Here is a 19,595-nt window from a genome sequence, read left to right as displayed (position 1 = left end):
GCGAGTTTTTCCGTAGAGTTGTCTGTCGAGCAACAGAGTTGCAGCTATATATTCACCGGGTAAGTATATTCAAAAATTTATTTTATAATCAAAATAACATTTTCTTAATGTGAGAGTTATTTGGGATTTTTATCACATCATCCCCTCTAGCCCAATCAATTTTCCTCTCAATGGTTTTTGAGTTCTTATGTCAACCAATAAACAACTCTCAAGCCTCCTGCCAAGGGAGCATGGCTCAGTGTCTTACCAAACATTTTCTTAATATGCCTGGTTTGACACTGCCAATGCCAGCTGGTTAGGGTGATAGATATTTACATTGTCTGAGTAATAGCTTCCTTTTATGCCAGTAATGGCCAAGACCCTAACAGCCTCATCTCTAATATTAGCTGTTAAGAGTCACTTTCCTCTCTGCCATATGGAACCAGGAAGGATAACATTTCCAGGAAAGAAAAGAACCTTTAAAGTTTGGTTCTTGGGAGATTTCCGCCCACCAATAAGTGAATCTCAATTTTAAAGGATGAAAAGTTTGTATACGCAAAAGAACAAGTGCTAATATTTTATTGTAATTTGTTTTTTCCGTATTATACTAAAAATACTGTAGTACTTTAAATTGATTTCCTACTTCAACACCCCTCTCAGTCCTGGGCTTAAAGTGGCTATCTTGTGACAGGTGGGTGAGCAGGGCTTCCCTTGCTTTACCTGTTGCTAACCAAGCATCTTGTTCATGATTCAAGGGTGGACAAACTAATCCCATTTTAAAGAATTCAGGTTTGTATAGCTATGAAAAAATACACATTTCATTTTGTAATCTCAGACATAATATTGTTTAACAGGAAATGATCATATACAGTACTACTTCATTTTCCATTGATAATTATTTTGAAAATGTCTTGCATTCTTCTTAATTCCAAAAGGATGACTTTAGTCTTTATGTTTTTCATTCTTTAGAGAATACATTTAGTAAAGGTTTACTTCCCGTATTTTTAAAATCCCTGGAAAATAAGGTTATATCAGGTTAATCAAACTAATATTTAGCATCTTTTTTCATGTTCATAGACAAGAAATGTCTTAGTGTACAAATATTGCTGGTCTGCATTGTTTCAGACTGCAGATTACATTTTTATTTCAAGGAGGAAGTCTATACAGTCAAGATATAAAAGGATAGATTTATAATTTGCAGTGACTAGCATGGTGTAGTAGTAAGAATATTAATATATTTTGTACCTTCATATAATAGTAATCATAAGTCTTTTACCAAAGTCATTAAAAGGTAGACACTGCTAGTGAAATTCTTTTGTGAATTTTGTAATTAAAGGCCTAATAATAATAGTACACTTGACTACCAAGTAAAGCTCATGGAAGATGAGTTCATTCAGTCTCTACTATTAAAGATTTGTCTTGATTTATCTTTGGTTTATCAGCTCCATAATCTAATAAAAACTTGTCAAGCCTCACATATCTAGCCATTTGATAGTCTAAAAAAAGGTAGGAACCAGAGTTTGGTTTTTATTTTTACAAGAAACATGTACTGTACTTCATCTGTTTATAGGTGCTAAAGTAAAAACAAACGGTAATTACAGGAAAGACAATGCACTCTGGTCCATGGAATGATAATTGGTAATGGTTTGCTAACTTGTTAAGTTATAAACCTTACACAATATATCTTGCATATTTTCCATACACAAGATAAATTAGTTTCATATAATTATGTTCAAAGTTGTGCTAAAAAAAAAAAAAATGCTTCCTCAAATATCACAACCATACCATGACTTTTTCATCATTGAATTTGATGAGCATTATATGCAGATTAATTCATAAAGCTGCATTCATTAGTGAAAACAAATTACATTCACTTAAAGTCACTGGTTTTGTAATCATATCACTTTGATCTCTACACTGCTAATACAAAAATAATAAAATGTAGTTTCTAGTTTATTTCTTAGCTGAGAATTCTGTTTATTCTACTGAAGTTAAAAATATATGAGCACAAGCATCTGGGAGTTAACTTGTATTTGGCAAACCTGTATTATAATAGGTCTCCATATTTTTTAACATAAAATAGCTGAGGAAACTAGCATAAAAAGGAAAAGTCCATAAGATCATGGGCTAAGGTTAATGGTGAGTAGCCCAAAACTCTAACACAATATTCATACCCAACTAAAATCTTGCTTTGCAGCTAGATGCTGCTATCACATCAAAAATGATACAATAATAGTTAATTTTCTTATCTTGTTTAAATTCGATGGAATTGAGCAAAGTCCCGATGAATTATTACCAATTGTGAACAAATAAACAATTTTCATATTAAAGTACACATAACCTAACATGGTATGCAAAGCCGGAAAGCCCTAGTTAATGTGAACTTTAGGTTTAGAAGTGTGTGATACAGATGAGGCTTCAGTAGAAAAATGTCACAGGTCCCATTGTAGTGCTGTCGCTGTGACAGTGCTAAGGAAGATCCCTCACTGAAAGGATAAATATAAGTAGCTTAGTTTATACAGTTGTTAGCTTTTAATGACAGAAATTAAATATATTACTGAAGAATAATTTGACAAGTAAATTTAGTCATTTTAATGTGGCTATGAAAACTACCCTTCGTTTAAAACTCCTGATATTAAATTCTACAGCTCTTAACTTTTGAATTTTGTAACAAGTTTTGAAATTGGTACAATATTTTTTAAATTTAGTAAAACATTGCTCATGTTAATGGATCTTTATTTAGTTTACTGTTCATGTTAAATAGTTTTATTTGGTGCATTAATATTCACATTAAGATGCTCTACATATAGTTCATAAAACATCATAATATAGCAAATTACTGTATGTGCAAGACAAAATAATCATGATATGATGTAGCTATTGCTGTAGTATATTTTACAGTTTTATTGTTAGAATCTAATTCACTCAATGCATAAACTGTTTACAGACAATTTTTAAATTTTCGATCGCATAACTGTAGTATTGTTACTCTACTGAAATATTTGTAATGTCTCCACAAAATGCAAACCCCTTAATTATATTCTGTTCCTATAGATACAAGCTTCTTTAACATTTATGTGGCTTTACTCCCAATTTAAAAAAAGGGAACAAACTAGTAACTATACAATAGGTTACTAGGCAACCCCAAGACTAGACAGTACTCAGGGGCTACTGCAAGGCAGTCATTGGTTGCATCAAGAGACAGAGCTGCCTTATGACGACTCCGTGGTTAGATTACTTTTTCAATATTTCCACTTTAAAGTATTTTATATTATGAGCAGCATTGTGTTGCTAGTGGTATGTGGACTTTTCCCCTCCCTGATCCTCCTTTAACGGGACCCTCTTTGACGCCAGTAACCGAGGATGAGAGCCATGATTTTGTTGCTTTACAATTTACAGATTAGTGATATTTTTGTCAATGTCTTATACACAGCAGTCATGAATCACTACCAGAGACTGAGCCTCTGGTTCTGGCACTTTCTGTGCAAGATTCAGTTCCTGTATCATTGGTATCTGACTACACATATCTGAATAGATCCCCATCTACTCCCACAAGTATACTTAGTAGCGAGTCCTTTATTTCAAATTTCCAGCAGCAAGGTGACTTTATATCCGATGAAATAGCTAAAAGTTTCACCTCGTTTTCAACCGAGAATTCCTCGTACTTGAGTTGAGTCTGCCATTTCCCTTCATACTGAAGCAGCCCTTTTGGAAGGTTTCTACCTTTCCCGGCTCTTACATATGAGTCTGACTTTCCTCATATGCTTAGGAGTCCTTGGCATCATTCTCCTTGCAAAAGTTCTCCCGGTTTGCCCAAGAATTCCCCATTATCTCTTTCAGAGATTGTTTGGACATCCTCGAGACTATACAGGTTTGTCTGATCTCGCAATGTACGATTGCATTGTCCCCTTCCAAACGTAAGTTTAGGAAAGTCAAAGTCATCACCATGTCTATTAATGGATCGACTCATGATGGACAGGAATTGAAAGTTCTTTTTGGGAGAGTTTAAGTCCTCTAACGTAGTTCCTAAACTTGAACCCCTTCGTACTCCTAAACGGGAGTCTACATAATGATGATCCTGCCCTTATTGTTATTGGTAATTTTCTGATACCGTCAAGTTATGCTGACATGGCCCCCCCTCGGGGTTCTGACGTCTGGATCAGAGACTGAGCACTTCCATAAGATAATGACACTTATCTGCCATTTAGACGGGCTTAGTGATCTTCAACGCACCAAAGTAGCATTTTCATTGATCCATTATCTCCAGTCTCACAGTACTATACATCGTTTCAACATGTCATTGTCCAATCAGAACCGAGACACTGGATCTTTTTAATAATCAAGACTCGGCTGCCAAGAACTCCCTTAGATCCAGTAGGTTAACAAGACTACCCCCTTTAGCTCTTTCTCGCCAGACTCCGAGGCTCATCCAAGTCCTCTCCTGACAAATCCCAAAGTAGCTGCCCTTGTACCTAGTGTTTTTAATGATAAACGGGTGAATCCATCGGAGATGAAAAACATTTTAGTAGCTTTGCCAACCATGCCTGTTTGTGGTTAAATCACTGGTTGGAGGCAGTTTCTTGCTTTGCAGCTACAAGCAAAATGTGAAAAATTCTGAGGAACTGTCAAGATCTAAGAATAAAGCCTTAGAGTAATTGCTTCATCACAGTTTCCCTCTGAGGTAAAGATGCAGTTAAGTGCAGAGATGCTGTTTTGACCAGATGCACCAAATGGTTATCTCCCATGGATGCCTTATGTCTGCATAATACTAATGTGGTTGATTTTTCCACACTGTTTGCGCACCTACTGAAATCACTACGGTGATAGAGAAAACAGAAACAGGCTCTGGTAGCTAGTAGGAACAGATGTGTGCATCTTATCACTCAGTCGGTTCCAAGGTTGATGGAAAAACTATGGCAGCTTCCATCTTCCTTTCTTCCCAGACATTGGATGTCAGCGTCTCTCTCTTATTTGACTTGTCATGGCACCAGTGAGTACCAGGAGATACCCCATGGCCTTGGACTTCCCAAGCATTTCTTAGCCCACAACTACGTACCTTGATCTGTCCTGAGAACAGAATGGTCGTAGTTGATGGGAGGAGCAGATTTTCCAGATCGTGTTACCTCTTCATTGGTGACAGACAAGGCTGCTTAGCGGCAGGAAGCCTCTGAAGGCTCACTAATTTTGAGCTGAGAGTTCATTTTTTTGGAGGTTTTTGTGTTCATCCTCGAGTGGAACAGCTTGGGGGGAGGCAACTGTAATTCCGGCTGAGAGGATTCAGTATCTTGATTGACATTTTGGTGCCCCCTTGAGTATTGAAGCCCTTACTGGCATTGCCTCTAACAGACCTTGTGGATTTGCCTCCCTTGTTCTTTAAGCAACAGAGGTTCTATAGGCCTGAGAGTGCCACATCTGCACCTTTGCAGGTAGTTTCTGTCAGTCCCACTGTAGAGGCTAAAGTTGGTGGCCATGGAGGCTTTGGCCTTGGCCTCTTTCCATGCTGTTTCCTGGCTGTGGGGTGTTCTTCATGATTGTTACTTTTTTTTCTGAACCACCACCTCCACCACCACCACCCTCTCCGGTTCTGTTCTGGTTCCCGTTGGATCTTCCAACATCTGCAAAAGCCCTGTTGGAGAAGAACATACTCGAAGTCCTTCGAGATTGATCTCTGGACCTCTACAGTCTAATTTTTCTGGTTGAGAAAGGAACTGGTGGCTGGAGACCAGTCATTGACCTCTCTACACTGAGCAAGGTTATGCGACAAAGTTCAGGATGGAAACGGTGCAGTCTGTGCTGTCCTCCATCAGTTTTCGGTAAATATGAAAGACGCAAACCTACAAGTGCCTGTACAGCAGACCTCTCGACAGTACCTCCACTTCTCCTTCTACCGAACGGTGTACCATTTCAAGACTCTGCTTCAGACTGTGCATGTACGGCTTCCCAAGTGTTTACTCACGTGTTCACGATGGTAGCCACTTGGACCCACTCGCGAGGGATAAGTCTCCTGATGCATATCTATGACTGAGACAGTTACTTTAGGGTTGGAATCCTTCAATTGCATTTTGCCACTATCTGGGGATTGTGGTAAACTGAAAAAGGTCGAATCTTTCCCAAGCAGAGATTGAAGTACCTAGGCATGCTGATATGTTCAACAGCAGCAAGAGTTTTTCCCATAGACAATCGCATCAGCAAGTTCAGAGAGGTTGTGATCCTTTCTGTCCAAGATGGTTGTTCCAGCTCGGCAAAGACAATATCTTCTCGAGCACTTGTCCCCGGAGGAGCCTCACAGGCGACTCCACCAGAGGTCTTTTATTTAGTGCCCAAAGGATTACAGGGTAGTAGTGATTTAGCCTGATGACCCGACAAGAACAACCTCACCATAGGAGTCCTACTTATCTTCTTGTCTTCGGATCAGCATCTGTTCACAAATGCATCGATGGAGGGGTAGGGTGCACACCTAAATAACTTGGTCGTATCAGGAGTATGGTTTGAGGAAGACTGGAATCTTCACATCGCCTCCGAGATGCATGCAGCCTTCATTTCAAGAATATTTGAGGAGGCACTTGGTATTACTGACGAGTGACAGCATGACCTAGTGGCTTAATGTCAACAAGCAAGAAGGCACTAAATCATGACCCCTCGACAAGTTGGGAAAAAACAGGCATATCTGGGCGGTGTTTCACACTGTAGAAATGTCAGCGAGGTACATTCCAGGTAAGAGTTATGTACAGCACTAGCAGACAAACTCGACTGTCAGGGGTAGTTTGCAGGAGCAAAGTGGACCCTACATCCTATCATGGCAGAAAGGCTGTTTGCCGTGTGACTCCCTAGTGATTGAACTGTTCCCACACGGCTGAACAGAAAACGCCCCTTCTGCTCCTCTCCATCCTAGATCCAGGGGCAGTTTTAGAAGACGGTTTCTAACATCCCTGGGTTTACGTGGACGTTTGTGCCTTTCCCACTGTTTTGGCCAGTGCTGATTATGCCAAGAATCAGGATGACCCTGGTGGCTCCAAGATGGCCACACAAGTGGTATCTATCTTCTTGCTCTTCTCAATGAGGGTCCAAGAGAACTTTCACCCTGATCCACTCTTATCTGTCAGCGTCACCTGCTAGGTAAAGACTATCCAGCATCTCCGAGCGATAAGCTTTTCACGAGGCATTTCAAAGGAGATGTTTGGATATCCCTGTCAGGTCCTCTACAGATGTCTACCAGGCTAAGTGGGCCATCTGCGATTGATGTCATGGAAGGGTTATTTCTCCAATTGGAGCCTCTTTAGCACAGGTCGTGAATTTTTTTATCTTCCTTCAAAGGAAGAAGTGGCCCTTATTTGCAGCCATCAGACTCCCTCTCGGCCTTGATTATGGTCTTTCGCCTTTAGGGCATAGATCTCTCAGCCTCCTGGAAGTTATCTATGCAGTCTTGCCCAGTCTCGCTCTCTCTGAGTACAATTCTCTAAGGTAGTAACACATGTCAGAGTTTGTGGGCAAAGCTCAGAAACCAGAGGCACATGACCCCAAATTCAAGTCCTTCTCCATCTGTAGGAGGTGTCAGATGATTAATTCAAAATGCCTTTGTGTCTTGAGGGCTCTGAGGTGCTAACTGAGGAGTACCCAACATATGGCCTGAGTGCAAGAGATTCTTCATTAGCACTGCCAGGTCCAAGAAAGAGGTGTCAACAAACACTAGCTCTTTCCAACTTTGTGAAACAATCCGGAGAGCTTACACCTCAACTGACAAAGGAGAACCAGAGCTAACAAAGTCACAGGTATTGTCCCCAACTCTTGCGTTTAAAAGAATAATGTTGGTAGGCCAAGTTTTGTCGGCTGGTGTCTGGAAGAGGCAGATAAGCTTTACGACCTTTTATCTGCGAGAATGTACTTACAAGTCCCTTTAAATCGTTATGCTTGAATCTGCGGTTGCTGCTCAAGCTATTGTGTACCAAGTCCAGCCTCATGGGATAGATTAAATCTTGTCTATGGTATCATTTTGACAGAACTTTAGAATGTAGTTATAACTTCGCCTTCATTCTTCTGTCCCTCTCTTGGGGTTGGAAGTCTTGCTGATAAGTTACACTCCAGAGCACCCTGCTGGTAGGTTCCATGTCAAAGCCCCATTCTTTGTAACCAAAGAAGTATATCTCTCCATTACTGATATGCTTGGTGTTTAATCTTACTGATAGGAGTCTTTTCTTTGGTATGATACATTTATTATTATTACAACTAGCCAAGCTACAACACTAGTTGGAAAAGCAGGATGCTATAAATCCAAGGGCTTCAACAGGAAAAATAGCTCAGTAAGGAACGGAAATAAGGAAGCATAAAATAGTGTGCCTCAAGCAAGAAAACCCAAGACAGTGACAGACCATTGTACAGAGGCTATGGCACTACAAAAGACTAGAGAACAATAGTTTGATTTAGGAGTGCCCCAGGTCCTATCTGTTTATCATCCCTATATTAAACAGTCAGGGGACGTAAGTGTCTTCATTTTGTGTCTTCACAGACTCGGCATTGTACACTTTCAGAGAAGTTACAGAATTGTCCTGTTATATTCTAAGGGAACTTTCGCCCCAATTAAAAGACAAGGGTTTGTATGTTGCGTAGGAACAAATAGAAAATTTTGAAAGTAATTAGGGGGCTGGCGGGGCTTTGCTTCCCACTTACCCCTTTTCAACGACCAATTTTGTCTCACGGTAACTAAAGGGCCGAAATTTGTATGGTGATGAAAAATACAAATTACTTTAAAAATTTGATATTTTGATTATCAACTCGGCTATGATAACCAAACATTTTTGTGGCATTAAGCCTTAATAAGAGGTTTGAGTATTATACTGTATACATATTGTAAAAGAACTATTATTTTCTGTCTAGAATAAATGTTTACTGTAAATCCAAGAATATTGTATAGTAATATATTAAAGTATGAGAAAACTATGAATAGTTGGGTAGCATTATTTTTTTAGTACATTCAAGAATATTTAATGATGATACATGATAAAGGTTAATTAACACTAATATGCTTTGAAATACATGCTAATATTTTAATACTAAAGATAGGCTACAGAAGTAAAGCACTGTTATTCAAGACTACTATACTACATGTTATACTTTAAAAAAAAAATTAAAAAGTGAGCATTAATGGTTGTGCATATTTATAACAGAAACTGTTTCACCTTACTGAGCCAAAGCTTCATAAGAAAATCCTTATCTTGTATCACATTAACTTGATAACATGTTACTTACCTTTATTACAATGAATTCCAGAGAAATTTTTGAACTCATTTCACTTTAATTTAGTTTAAAAATGCAATACTGGCACAAGTTTCATGCAACAAACTCTTCAGCTAAGAAATTCCTACTGTACATGAAAATATTGCTATAATAATTTATCCCCTTTGCTTTATATAGAACATCCCACAAAAAGAAATAATGCTGTCAATATTTTAGTTGCGAATTCTTAAGACCAAAAGACTAATTTCATTCCTTAATATTTTAAGATGTAATGGAGGAGGCATATAAAAGAAAATTCTCACAATTTGGGAGTAATTTGTATCTTTCCTAATGATACAAACCAAAGTTTGATTTCAGCAAAGCTGGAACTCTTCTGTTTTCAAAATTCATAAGGTGTCAGTAGTTACTGGCAGGTGGTGAGGAAGGCCCCCACCTGGCTAGCACACACAGTAACCAGACTTTGACCTTCATCTATGAATTGCAAGGTTGAGGCAAAGAATATACAATAATTTTAAAGACTCAGGTTTGTATACAATACCTAGGAATAATACTGTACAAATTATTTTAAAAATTTGTGATTTGTTCCAACATACATACAAACCCTTGCCATTTAACAGGAGACTTATACTTAGGAGGGAGAAAATCCCTACAACTAAGTGGGCTGGTTTAAACTCTCAGGAAATCTGAACACTGGGACCTGAATGTGTGAAAGTGTTAACTTCTGTCCACCTCCTAACAACCTGAGAATGAATTCTCAGGTGATAGGCTAGGTTTCTGTTGAAATACACACGGTAACGGAAGAATCCGAAATGTATGGTTAATTAAAAGTATAGTACTGTAATGTGCTATAAACAATATTGTTCCATCCTCCCATTTGTAAAAAAAGATGGGAGATATTCTATATAGTATTTACATGTACATTAAAGTTTGCTAGGTACGGAAGCTTACCTGCATCTACGTCCGATTTAGCCAATATTAGAATGAAAGCTGCATCCCAAGAGACGTAAGAAAAAGACCAGGCATTTCTACCTCTCATCCTCTCATCCTAACCTTATGCTTGTATAAGAGCTAGGTTTGCTACACAAACTGCTGTGTATCTATATAAGCCCCAAATGCAGATAGTGGACCATGTAGGTCTCAAGCCTTTAGAAGCTTGCACAACTGATACCTTATTTTGACTTGAGAGTGCAAGCTTGAGTGGGTTCTTCTGAATCCTCAGCTGGAGAGCATGTTCTCCCAATAGTTTCTCGAAGGATATGATTGTCTTTCAAATCATTTTGATGATACCCTATTCTAATAAAAAAGTTTTTTGTAGCTGTAGTCTGAGGGGCTGCATTCCTTTCAGGTAACAATATGGCACCCTCACAAGAAAAAGAAGCAAATCACCAGGATCATTGGCTACATCCTTAAGAGAAGAGATGGAGGACTGAAATCTGGGATATTAAATGGCAGGGTTCTCAGTCTTTGCAACAAACTGAAGAACTAAGGAAAAGGAAACCTTCCATCCCTCTGTATGATTAACGACATGTGAAATGGAGTTAGGTTCACCTCACTTTGCCAAGGCAAGGAAGAACCTCACTTTGCCAAGGCAAGGAAGACAATCATCTTCAATGTCGGATCTTTATCTGATGCTTTCAGGTTTGTAGAGGACCCTCTTTAGGGACCAGAGGACTTCGACCCTTGGAGGACATGACTGTTAGAAGCTCCTAACGATTATAGATAATTCCCTCAAAGAAGAAAAGATCTAGGCTCCTCAAAACTCCTAAGAGTCAAGACTGAGCAATAGCCAGTTACTGCTAAAACTGAGAGGACCTTCTCCCAGCAAAGTTAGATGTGGAAATCCACTATAGTATCAGTTGCAGAGAGCCTCTGATTGGATGTATGCAGAGGATCTAAGCAAGTATCCAGACATCTCCTGTACAGTGCCTAACGGAAAGCCTTTGCCTTGGAAGACGTGCTAGACAATCTCCAACTAAAGTGATAGATATCATGCATTGTGGTACCTTTACAGGTAGGGTTGGTTTAATCTAGCTGGTGGCAACAGGGATAGTTTTTTTTCTGTACCTTGACTTGGAGCATCAGCAGATTTGTGCACCATATGGTGTGTAGCTATTGGGGATCCCCTAGATTTAGGGTAGTCAGCACCCTTTTGATTGACCTTCGAATTAAGAACAGTGAAAAAGAGTAGACCTGTCATGTAACGGATGTTCGAAGGCATCCTCTCAAGCAGCCAACAGGTACAGATCTGGCGAACATAAGACCAGGATTTTATTTTGCCACTAGAGGATGAATGGACCATTCTGCTCTTACAACTTGTCACTGGCAACTGAGCTTGTCGGCAATTAAATTTGTCTTACCTGTAATAAATCTTGGTGACAGCTCCACAGCATTGTTGAGCACTAAACTGTAAGTCTACTTTACCAATTCACATAGGTGTTATGAAACAGTTTGATGTGTGCCATTATGGTTTTGTCGCTCATCAAAGCTACCGAGTGATTTATCAGTCACTGTTTGAATGCTTGCAGTGCCTGAAATGCCATTTCTAACAGGTTGATGTACAGGGATTTCTCTTCTTCAGACCATCAACTTGAGACGGTCTGGGAACCCGTGTGCACCTCATTCCTCCTTCGGTTCATCTGTAAATAGTAGTATTAGGAAGACACTCCAGGAGAGTCCTTTGATGAGGTTCTTGTTCACTAGCCACCACGATAGATTATTCTGTAGCTCTTGCTCCACTAGAGCAAAATGAGGAGAAAGATCACTCTAAGCTGACGGAGACGCCTGTGAAGCCTGTTATCACTGAGAAGATAGCTCTTGCTGTGAGAGAAAAGGGTACACTACTCTCCCAAGTTGACTGACTCGGTCATCTCATAAAAACTATTGCTGCTCCCGGGTCTATCCGCATTCCCAGGTACACCATCCTCTGCTTGGCTACGAGACTAGAACTCTCCCAATTTACCATGATTTCCAGATTGTAGCAAAAGGCAGATTTTGTCCTGTGTTGAAGCAGTTACCTCTGAGAGAACAGGATTACCAAAACATCCAGATATCGCTGTAGCTGAAGGCAAGTAGCATGAGCCCAAGATGAAACCAGAGAACGTTTGGGGCACTGTACCCAGTACAAAGCAAAGAACTTTGAACTGGTATACCTTTCTCTTGAGGACAATGCAGAGGTACTTTCTGTAGGACTGATAAATTGGGATCGGAAAGTAAAAAGTCTTACCGAACAACCAAACGCATAAAGTTATTCTTCCTGATTGTAGCAAGGTTACCATTTAAATCTTGAAGGGAGTTTGCAACACAAACTCATTCAAGGGGAGTTGAGATTGACAACAGGTCTTCTACTTCCTGTCTTCTTTTCCACTAGTAACAGACAACTATTAAAGCCTGAAGGTCTGTCCTTCTCCAGCATTTTCTTAACTTCTTCGTGAAGGATAAGGGCTTTGTCAGAGGTCAGGAAATATGATGAAAACATCATTAGAGTCCAAGTGAAGGGGGGACAAGAGCCAATGAACAGGAGAACCTACGCATTATGAAAAACCTCTACTGTCCAATCCTTGGTTCTGTGACGCTGTCTCCTTTCCCAACGTCTTCTCCTCTTTACTGTATTGTCTACCTTGTGAGATGGAAAGAGGGCTTTGTTCTGTTCTTCTGTCTTGTCTCAGAGTAGTAGGGACTCCGATTATCCAATCTGTCTAGCAAACTTTGTAACCACTGCGCGTGTTTGTTTAGGAACCAAATTGGCCCAATGAATGGTTGACTGATGTGCAAAGAAAGTGACCACTTATGCTCCTGATAGAAATAGTTAATTAAATTTCTTGTTTTCACATTGTTAAAATCCGGAGAAGTAAATATTAGCCCCGACCGTTGGGTCAACCAGGTTGCCATAGACTGCATGGAGGTGTCTTCCATGGATGCAGACTCTGACTTGGGAAAGACAGTAACCCATCCAAAATATCTCTACTGAAGTTCCTGATGTCAAGGTCATTATGGCAACTTTAATTGGCAGAGAAGGACTGGCATACTCGGGGTATTGTAGAATCTTCTGCAACAAGAAAACGCTGGATGCAGGATCTTGCTCAAATAACTTGAATGTGCAAAGTTCATCAACCGGGAGATTTGCAAATCAACAGTATCTAGGAATCCTGGAGGTAACTACAAACAGGGCAGTTCAAGGCTGGGCCTTGAACCTTGAGACAGATGCTGATGGATTGAGGTACCTCTGGACTTCTTTTCATCTCTTCCTAAAGTAGCAGGGAAGTCTCTAGTTGTCCTAACAGGAGGTCCTGCTATTTTTGCTTGTATTCTTTTGGGTCCAAAGACTGAACCTAGTCAGAACTCCCTTAACGGCTATGCAACAGGAAAGAGACCTTGCCTCTTTTGTAGGTCTGGATGTGCCCTATATGCTTGCATGTGCCTTAGGTGACAGGGCAGAGGCCACTGAAGAGATCCCACAAGAACACAGAGAAGAAAAGCTAGAAGCATCTTCATGAAAATTAACGTGTGCCTAAAAAACTCCGACGATGATAGAGTTGTGGAGGTGATCGCGCTCATGGAGAATCTAAACTGATGGTCTTCTGAGTGAAGAACCATCAGCTGAAGACTGTGCTCGTGGAGGTGCTCTAGATCTTTCCCGTGGAGAATTCTTAGCTGCCACTCATGCCCCTGGAAGCAATTATGCACGTAGAGGTGCTCGTATATGTGGAAGTGCTTGTACACATAGGTCTCTCTGCACCTGGCATGAAAGATCTCTGTTGTAAGAGTGTCCTTTGCCATAAGTCTTCTTTAATGTCTGGCTGTTCAACAAAGGAAAGAGTATGACAGGTGCTTGCAGCAGGAGTAGAATCTGCAGCTCGAAGAGGTACAGCATCTCCCCCAATAACATGTGTGTTGTGCTAAGTAAAGTCTGGTCAAACTTGGGAGGATTGCATTTCTTCATCCAGAGGTCAGGTGGCATCCTGACAGCCGAGGATGAGGTCAAACGTATAGGGCTGGGACTCCTCCCCTCCTTGCCAGTTGTCGAGGATATTACCATTGATGGTGATAACAATACGGGAGGTAAGGATCAAAGATCAACTACACCTTTGGCAAGCAGGGACTGAACTGGTTGGTAGGTTCCACATTGTGTTCTTTCTGTAGGAAGCCCCAGCAATTGAAGTGTAGGGAGTCTTGGCAACAGCTAACCCCTGAAGCAGTTTCTCCATGGACAGAACTCCCTCGATACCCAAAGCAGGCCACAAGGTCACAGGAGGCAGCAGAATCATCATTGGCAATTACAAGTTCGTTCATGAATTGCCCCCACCTTATGTGTGACACGGGTTCCTGTGTTAGTAATCCGTGAGGCAATTAAGAGATGGAGCAGGTAGGAGGATATAATTTTGCTAAAGGCAAGTATCATAATGAACTTTACCCCCAAAGGCCAGATCAGAGTTACCTTCCTTTTGTTGTTTTTTTCTAGAGACAAGGCCTCGGCTCTAGAGGAAACAAGTAGAAGCACCTCGGGTACCAGAGGGCAGGAAGCAAGGCACTAAAGACTTCCTTGAATTGGGTAACATCTCCAAAGCTTTAGAACCCCTCTTCGACTAATACTTCTTCCTGCCATACTGGGACCACTGCAAAGGTGGTCACGCACTGGGTTCATCAGAGGGGGATCACTGAACATTCATATTACTTACAAGATCACAAAGAATGGGGATCCCTTTCTTCCTGGCACATAAAGCACTCAAAATTTCAACTAGGTTTACAGGGTAGGAAAATATGCCATACTGCTCACAATCAAACTAGAAAGAGAAAAAGGAAATTCTATTAGTAAACAGCCAAGTTTTGTTTAGCGCAGAGTACCTTTGTATTGCTCTGCAGCTGAAATCAAAGTGGCTACAGTGTATGCTGGCAAAGGGGCAGTCCTCTAAAATAATACTTCTTATTAAAGGATGAGGGTTTGTAAACACTGAAGAACAAATGCTTCACACAGTCATTAAGGTGTTATCACAGTTTAGTAATCAGACCAAACAAAATAAAATTTTGTGTATCAAAATATCTACAATACATATGAATAAATTTAGATATCTACTTATGAATAAATTACAGTTCAGTAATAACCTACCCTACGTTGTTAGTTGGTTCCAAGAAATATGACAGGTTGATTTTTGACGTAGGTCAAATTTTCCCATTAGAATGTGATTTACAGTTTACATTCCCTACACACATACTTAACACAAAAAAGTACTTCCAACCTGCTAACATTTTATAAAAAAAAGTTACTTAAATTGTATTTTATTTTGTTTATTTAATAAGGGCAAGCGACAAAGTCAAACCAGACTTGTATCGAACTGACGTTAGGAGGATTATTACTGTCCTGTACAATAAAGTTTATCTTGGTGATTCTGCAATGCATAATTCATTAGAATAGAATTTTCCATCTATAATATACACGAGTTTCAAAGTAAGAAGCATAATCTACAAAAAAAAAAAAAAAATTATCTATTTTAACTATGAGACAAACAAGTTCAAATTGTATCAAACTTCCCCATTTTAATTCAAATCTATTAAAATCTTTAAAATTGTAGTAGTTTGTGGTTCAAGCGAAAGTCTAGTGAAGAATCAGGGTTCAGGAAACATTAATTATGTAAAATGTATACAATAACTTAGCATTTTCTCTTTCCAGAGTCTCCATTCTTCAGACTTCTAATTCAATATTTGGCATTTTAAGAAGTTAATAAATTTTATATTGAAAATTAGTTTTTCTCTTTCCTCACAATTACAGTACTTTCATGATAGTAGTTAGAACTTGAGCTTAACTAATGTGTATAATATACAGTACGGAATATTCTACAAGAAAGGTTATTATCCTCTATTATATCCCCTTTGCCTTATGAAAAATACTAACGGGGGGGGGGGGGTTGCTACCAATACCATATACGAATTATAAAAACCTTTTGGAATAAAAATTTGTCATTTTTTCTACCTAAAATTATGCATCTTTAAAATTTGAATTTACTGTTGCCAAGGCAATTTAGTCACAAATGAACTACTGTAATTAACAATTGGACATTCTCATTTACCTAAAGAAGGCTGGTAAAGTGCAATGAATGGCAAAAGGAACAGGATGATACCCAGTTAGTAAAAAATAAAGAATTAAACCAAACATCTAATTATGACCATTATCACAAAACTACTAACCATAAACATACTGTACTATATTATAAATTAATTACTTATTGTGTATGGTTACTTATTGACAATGTATGTTCAAATAGTATCATGTTAAACAATCTTACTACAGTGCAAGAGTTGTTTTAATTTCTTTCACTTAAAAATTACTCTCAATTTCTATTTATCTATTTACCAAGGAATTAACCCCAATTTTGGGGGGTAGCTAACAAAAAAAAAAAAACTTTCTTTTCTCTCCTCCTAGCTTGATGAGGGATTCAGCCGAGTTTGGCTGGTACTGCTAGGGTGCCATGTCAGCTCCCCCTCCCTCCGTTATTCACCACGAATGAAAATTCATATACTGAATTTCTAGTACGTTCCCTTGCCTCTATTCCATCTATCCTCCTATCACCCAGAGCTTTCTTCACTATCTATCCACCCGAACCTTGGCCTTTCTCTTGTACTTCTCCCATCAACTTTTGCATCCATCCCCTTCTTCAGCAGACAGTCACTTTCCATTCTCTCTACATGGCCAAACCACCTCAACACATTCATATCCACTCTAGCTGCTAAATAATTTCTTACACCCATTCTCACCCTCACTACTTAGTTGCTAACCCTATCTAATTGAGACATACCAGCCATACTCCTCAGACACTTCATCTCGAACACATTCAATTTCTGCCTCTGTCACTTTCATTCCCCATACCTACGATCAATAGATCGCAGTTGGTACAATTACTTCCTCATACAGAACTCTCATTACATTCATTCCTAACACTATTCTTTGCCACTTCCTTCACTGCCCCCAACTCTTAATATCCTTCATTCACTCTCTAACATACATCTGCCTCCACTCCACCATTTGCTACTTTCTCAAGTAACTCTCCATTCAACATGCCATTCAACCTCGCACCACCTTCCCTTCTCGTGCATCTCATAACCTTACTTTTACCCACATTAACTCTCAACTTCCTTCTCTTGCATACCCTTCCAAACTCTGTCACTAATCGACCAAGCATCTTCTCCGAGTCTGCAACCAGTGCAGTATCATCTGCAAACAACAATTGATTTACCTTCCACTCATGATCACTCTTGTCTATCAGTTTCGATCCTCGACCAAGCATTCGAGCATTCACCTCTCTCACTACTTATTCAACAAACAAATTTAACAACCATGGTGACATTACCCATCCCTATCTCAGCCCCACTCTCACTGGAAACCACTCGCTCGCTTCATTTCCTAAATCCTAACGCATTACTGCCTATGTAGAAACTTCACTACTTGCAACAACGTTCCACCTCATCACATTCACCATCACTTCCTTATAACCTCCATCATACGCTTTCTCCAGATCCATAAACGCAACATACACCTACTTGCCTTTTGTTAAATATTTCTCGCATACCTGGCTAACTGTAAAAATCTGATTCACACATCCCCTACCGATTTTAAAACCACCCTGTACTTCTAATATTGCATTCTCTATTTCATCCTTAATCGTATTAATTAGTACTCTACCATACACTTTTCCAACCACACTCAACAAACTTAATAGCCCTTGAATTGCAACACTCATTGACATCTCCCTTACCTTAATATAGTGGTACAATACCCGCACACACCCAGGCCACTGGTACCATTGACCACATAAAACATATATTAAACAATCTAACCAATCATTCAAGTACAGTCACAACCCTTCAGTTTCAGGTCTATATATTATTTCTGTTGCATCTATGCTAACAATTTTGTAATGTAATAAAAAGGCCTTATTTCTTCCAAGATTTCTCTATACAACAAACAGTTCTCCACTTAAATCATATTCTGTCATTTGTGCTTGTAAAATTTTTCCCTTAATATAATCAAATTTTTTTTATCAATGTTGCTGTTTGCATAAAGATGTGATGCATTTCGGAAAACTTCTTTCATAAGGCAAAGGCAATGAAAGGCAAATCTGGTCCTAAAGTAAGGCTTTAGGTCACATGGTGCAAATTTTAAAGCAGTACAGACTTTTCCACAAGGGCTGATGAAAGAAGTTTCTAAAATGTATTGTACTTGCAGGATATCCCTACAGCATCAACATGATAATCTATTATGAAAAGGGCAAATAGCAAAATTGTGATAAGTGACAAAATAAAATATGTATTAGCTTCCATCTAATATAGTAAGAGAAAAGTGCCTTATCAATAAAGCATATTAGAAAAATATATTACTCCTTTGTATATTTATAAAAAATATTATGGATATTTACTGAATATGTCACATATACCCATTTTTCTTGGGAAGATGAAATATGGAAAAGCTCCATGCACCTGCCAGAATATACACAAAACCAACAAAGAATGAGATAGAACTATACAAAGTAAGAAAATACCCTTATAATCATAGTACAGTATACAAAGAAAGACAATGCACTGCAATGTGAAAGTACAGTAAAAGCATAAGATTGCTCAATTTGCTATAAATATATTGGAATGGGTTCCAAAGGAAAAGCTGAAAATAAAATTGTCAAACTTAACTCTTTGACTTTCCCAAAGAGGTAACACAAATTTATGAATCTTGAAGACATTTACGGAGGCAGCGGATACCAGAAAGAATCAAACTTCTGATGTTACTGAAGCATAAAATTAGATCGAGTGTGTAGACAGTGGGATTGCTTCAGAAAAATATTAAATAAACTCAGGATTGCTACAAGAAAACAGAAAATAAACTTTGATATTAATCTAGGATCAGTTCTGAGCCCTCCACAGGTTATTGTATTTCTGGGTCGACCTGTGGCGCCCGGTGAAAAGTCCTTCTTGTATATCTTTTCTGATAAAACCTTCCAATTATACCAGAGAAAGATAAAAGCATGGAACAAGAGGACCCAGGGAGCCACTACATGCAAATCACCGTAAGTTTGCAGTAGAATTGGAAGGATAGAAGAGTAGAAAGGAAAGGCAAAACCAATTTATGGTAACTCAAAAGAGAAATGCAACCTTGGGAAAGTGGCCGGGACTGTTGTTAATCAGTAAGACGACGAATTCAATACTGCACTCTGAATGTAATTTATAGACACAAAATGTTCAGGGTTACACAATATACTTGGAGACAAAATATTACAAGCACAAATGACAGAATATGAATTAAGTGGAGAAGTGTTTTGTTGTGTAGAGAAATCTTGGAAGAAATAAGGCCTTTCTATTACATTACAAAATTGTTAGCATAGATGAAACAGAGAGGTAACTAGATC

General features: G+C 39.0%; 2 protein-coding genes across 11 annotated transcripts in view; one reads left to right on the top strand and one right to left on the bottom strand.

Annotated features, from left to right (window-relative positions):
- The window catches only part of EMC6 (ER membrane protein complex subunit 6), a 637,720-nt gene extending 621,776 nt beyond the window's left edge, over positions 1-15,944 (top strand). For both annotated transcript variants that reach the window (XM_068371071.1, XM_068371070.1), the window contains one exon: positions 15,875-15,944. The gene's annotated coding sequence lies outside the window, so the exon portion shown is untranslated. The remainder of the gene's footprint in view (positions 1-15,874) is intronic.
- The window catches only part of LOC137638730 (TGF-beta-activated kinase 1 and MAP3K7-binding protein 3-like), an 88,821-nt gene continuing 70,279 nt past the window's right edge, over positions 1,054-19,595 (bottom strand). For all 9 annotated transcript variants that reach the window (XM_068371058.1, XM_068371059.1, XM_068371061.1 and 6 more), the window contains one exon: positions 1,054-2,465. Coding sequence is in view for 6 of the 9 variants with exons in the window: in XM_068371059.1 (XP_068227160.1) it covers positions 2,449-2,465 (17 nt within the window). In the remaining 3 variants the exon portion in view is untranslated. The remainder of the gene's footprint in view (positions 2,466-19,595) is intronic.

This window comes from Palaemon carinicauda, chromosome 3 (genome assembly GCF_036898095.1).
Source record: "Palaemon carinicauda isolate YSFRI2023 chromosome 3, ASM3689809v2, whole genome shotgun sequence".
NCBI classification, from domain to species: Eukaryota; Metazoa; Arthropoda; class Malacostraca; order Decapoda; family Palaemonidae; genus Palaemon; species Palaemon carinicauda.
This window is presented reverse-complemented; position numbering and strand designations above follow the sequence as displayed.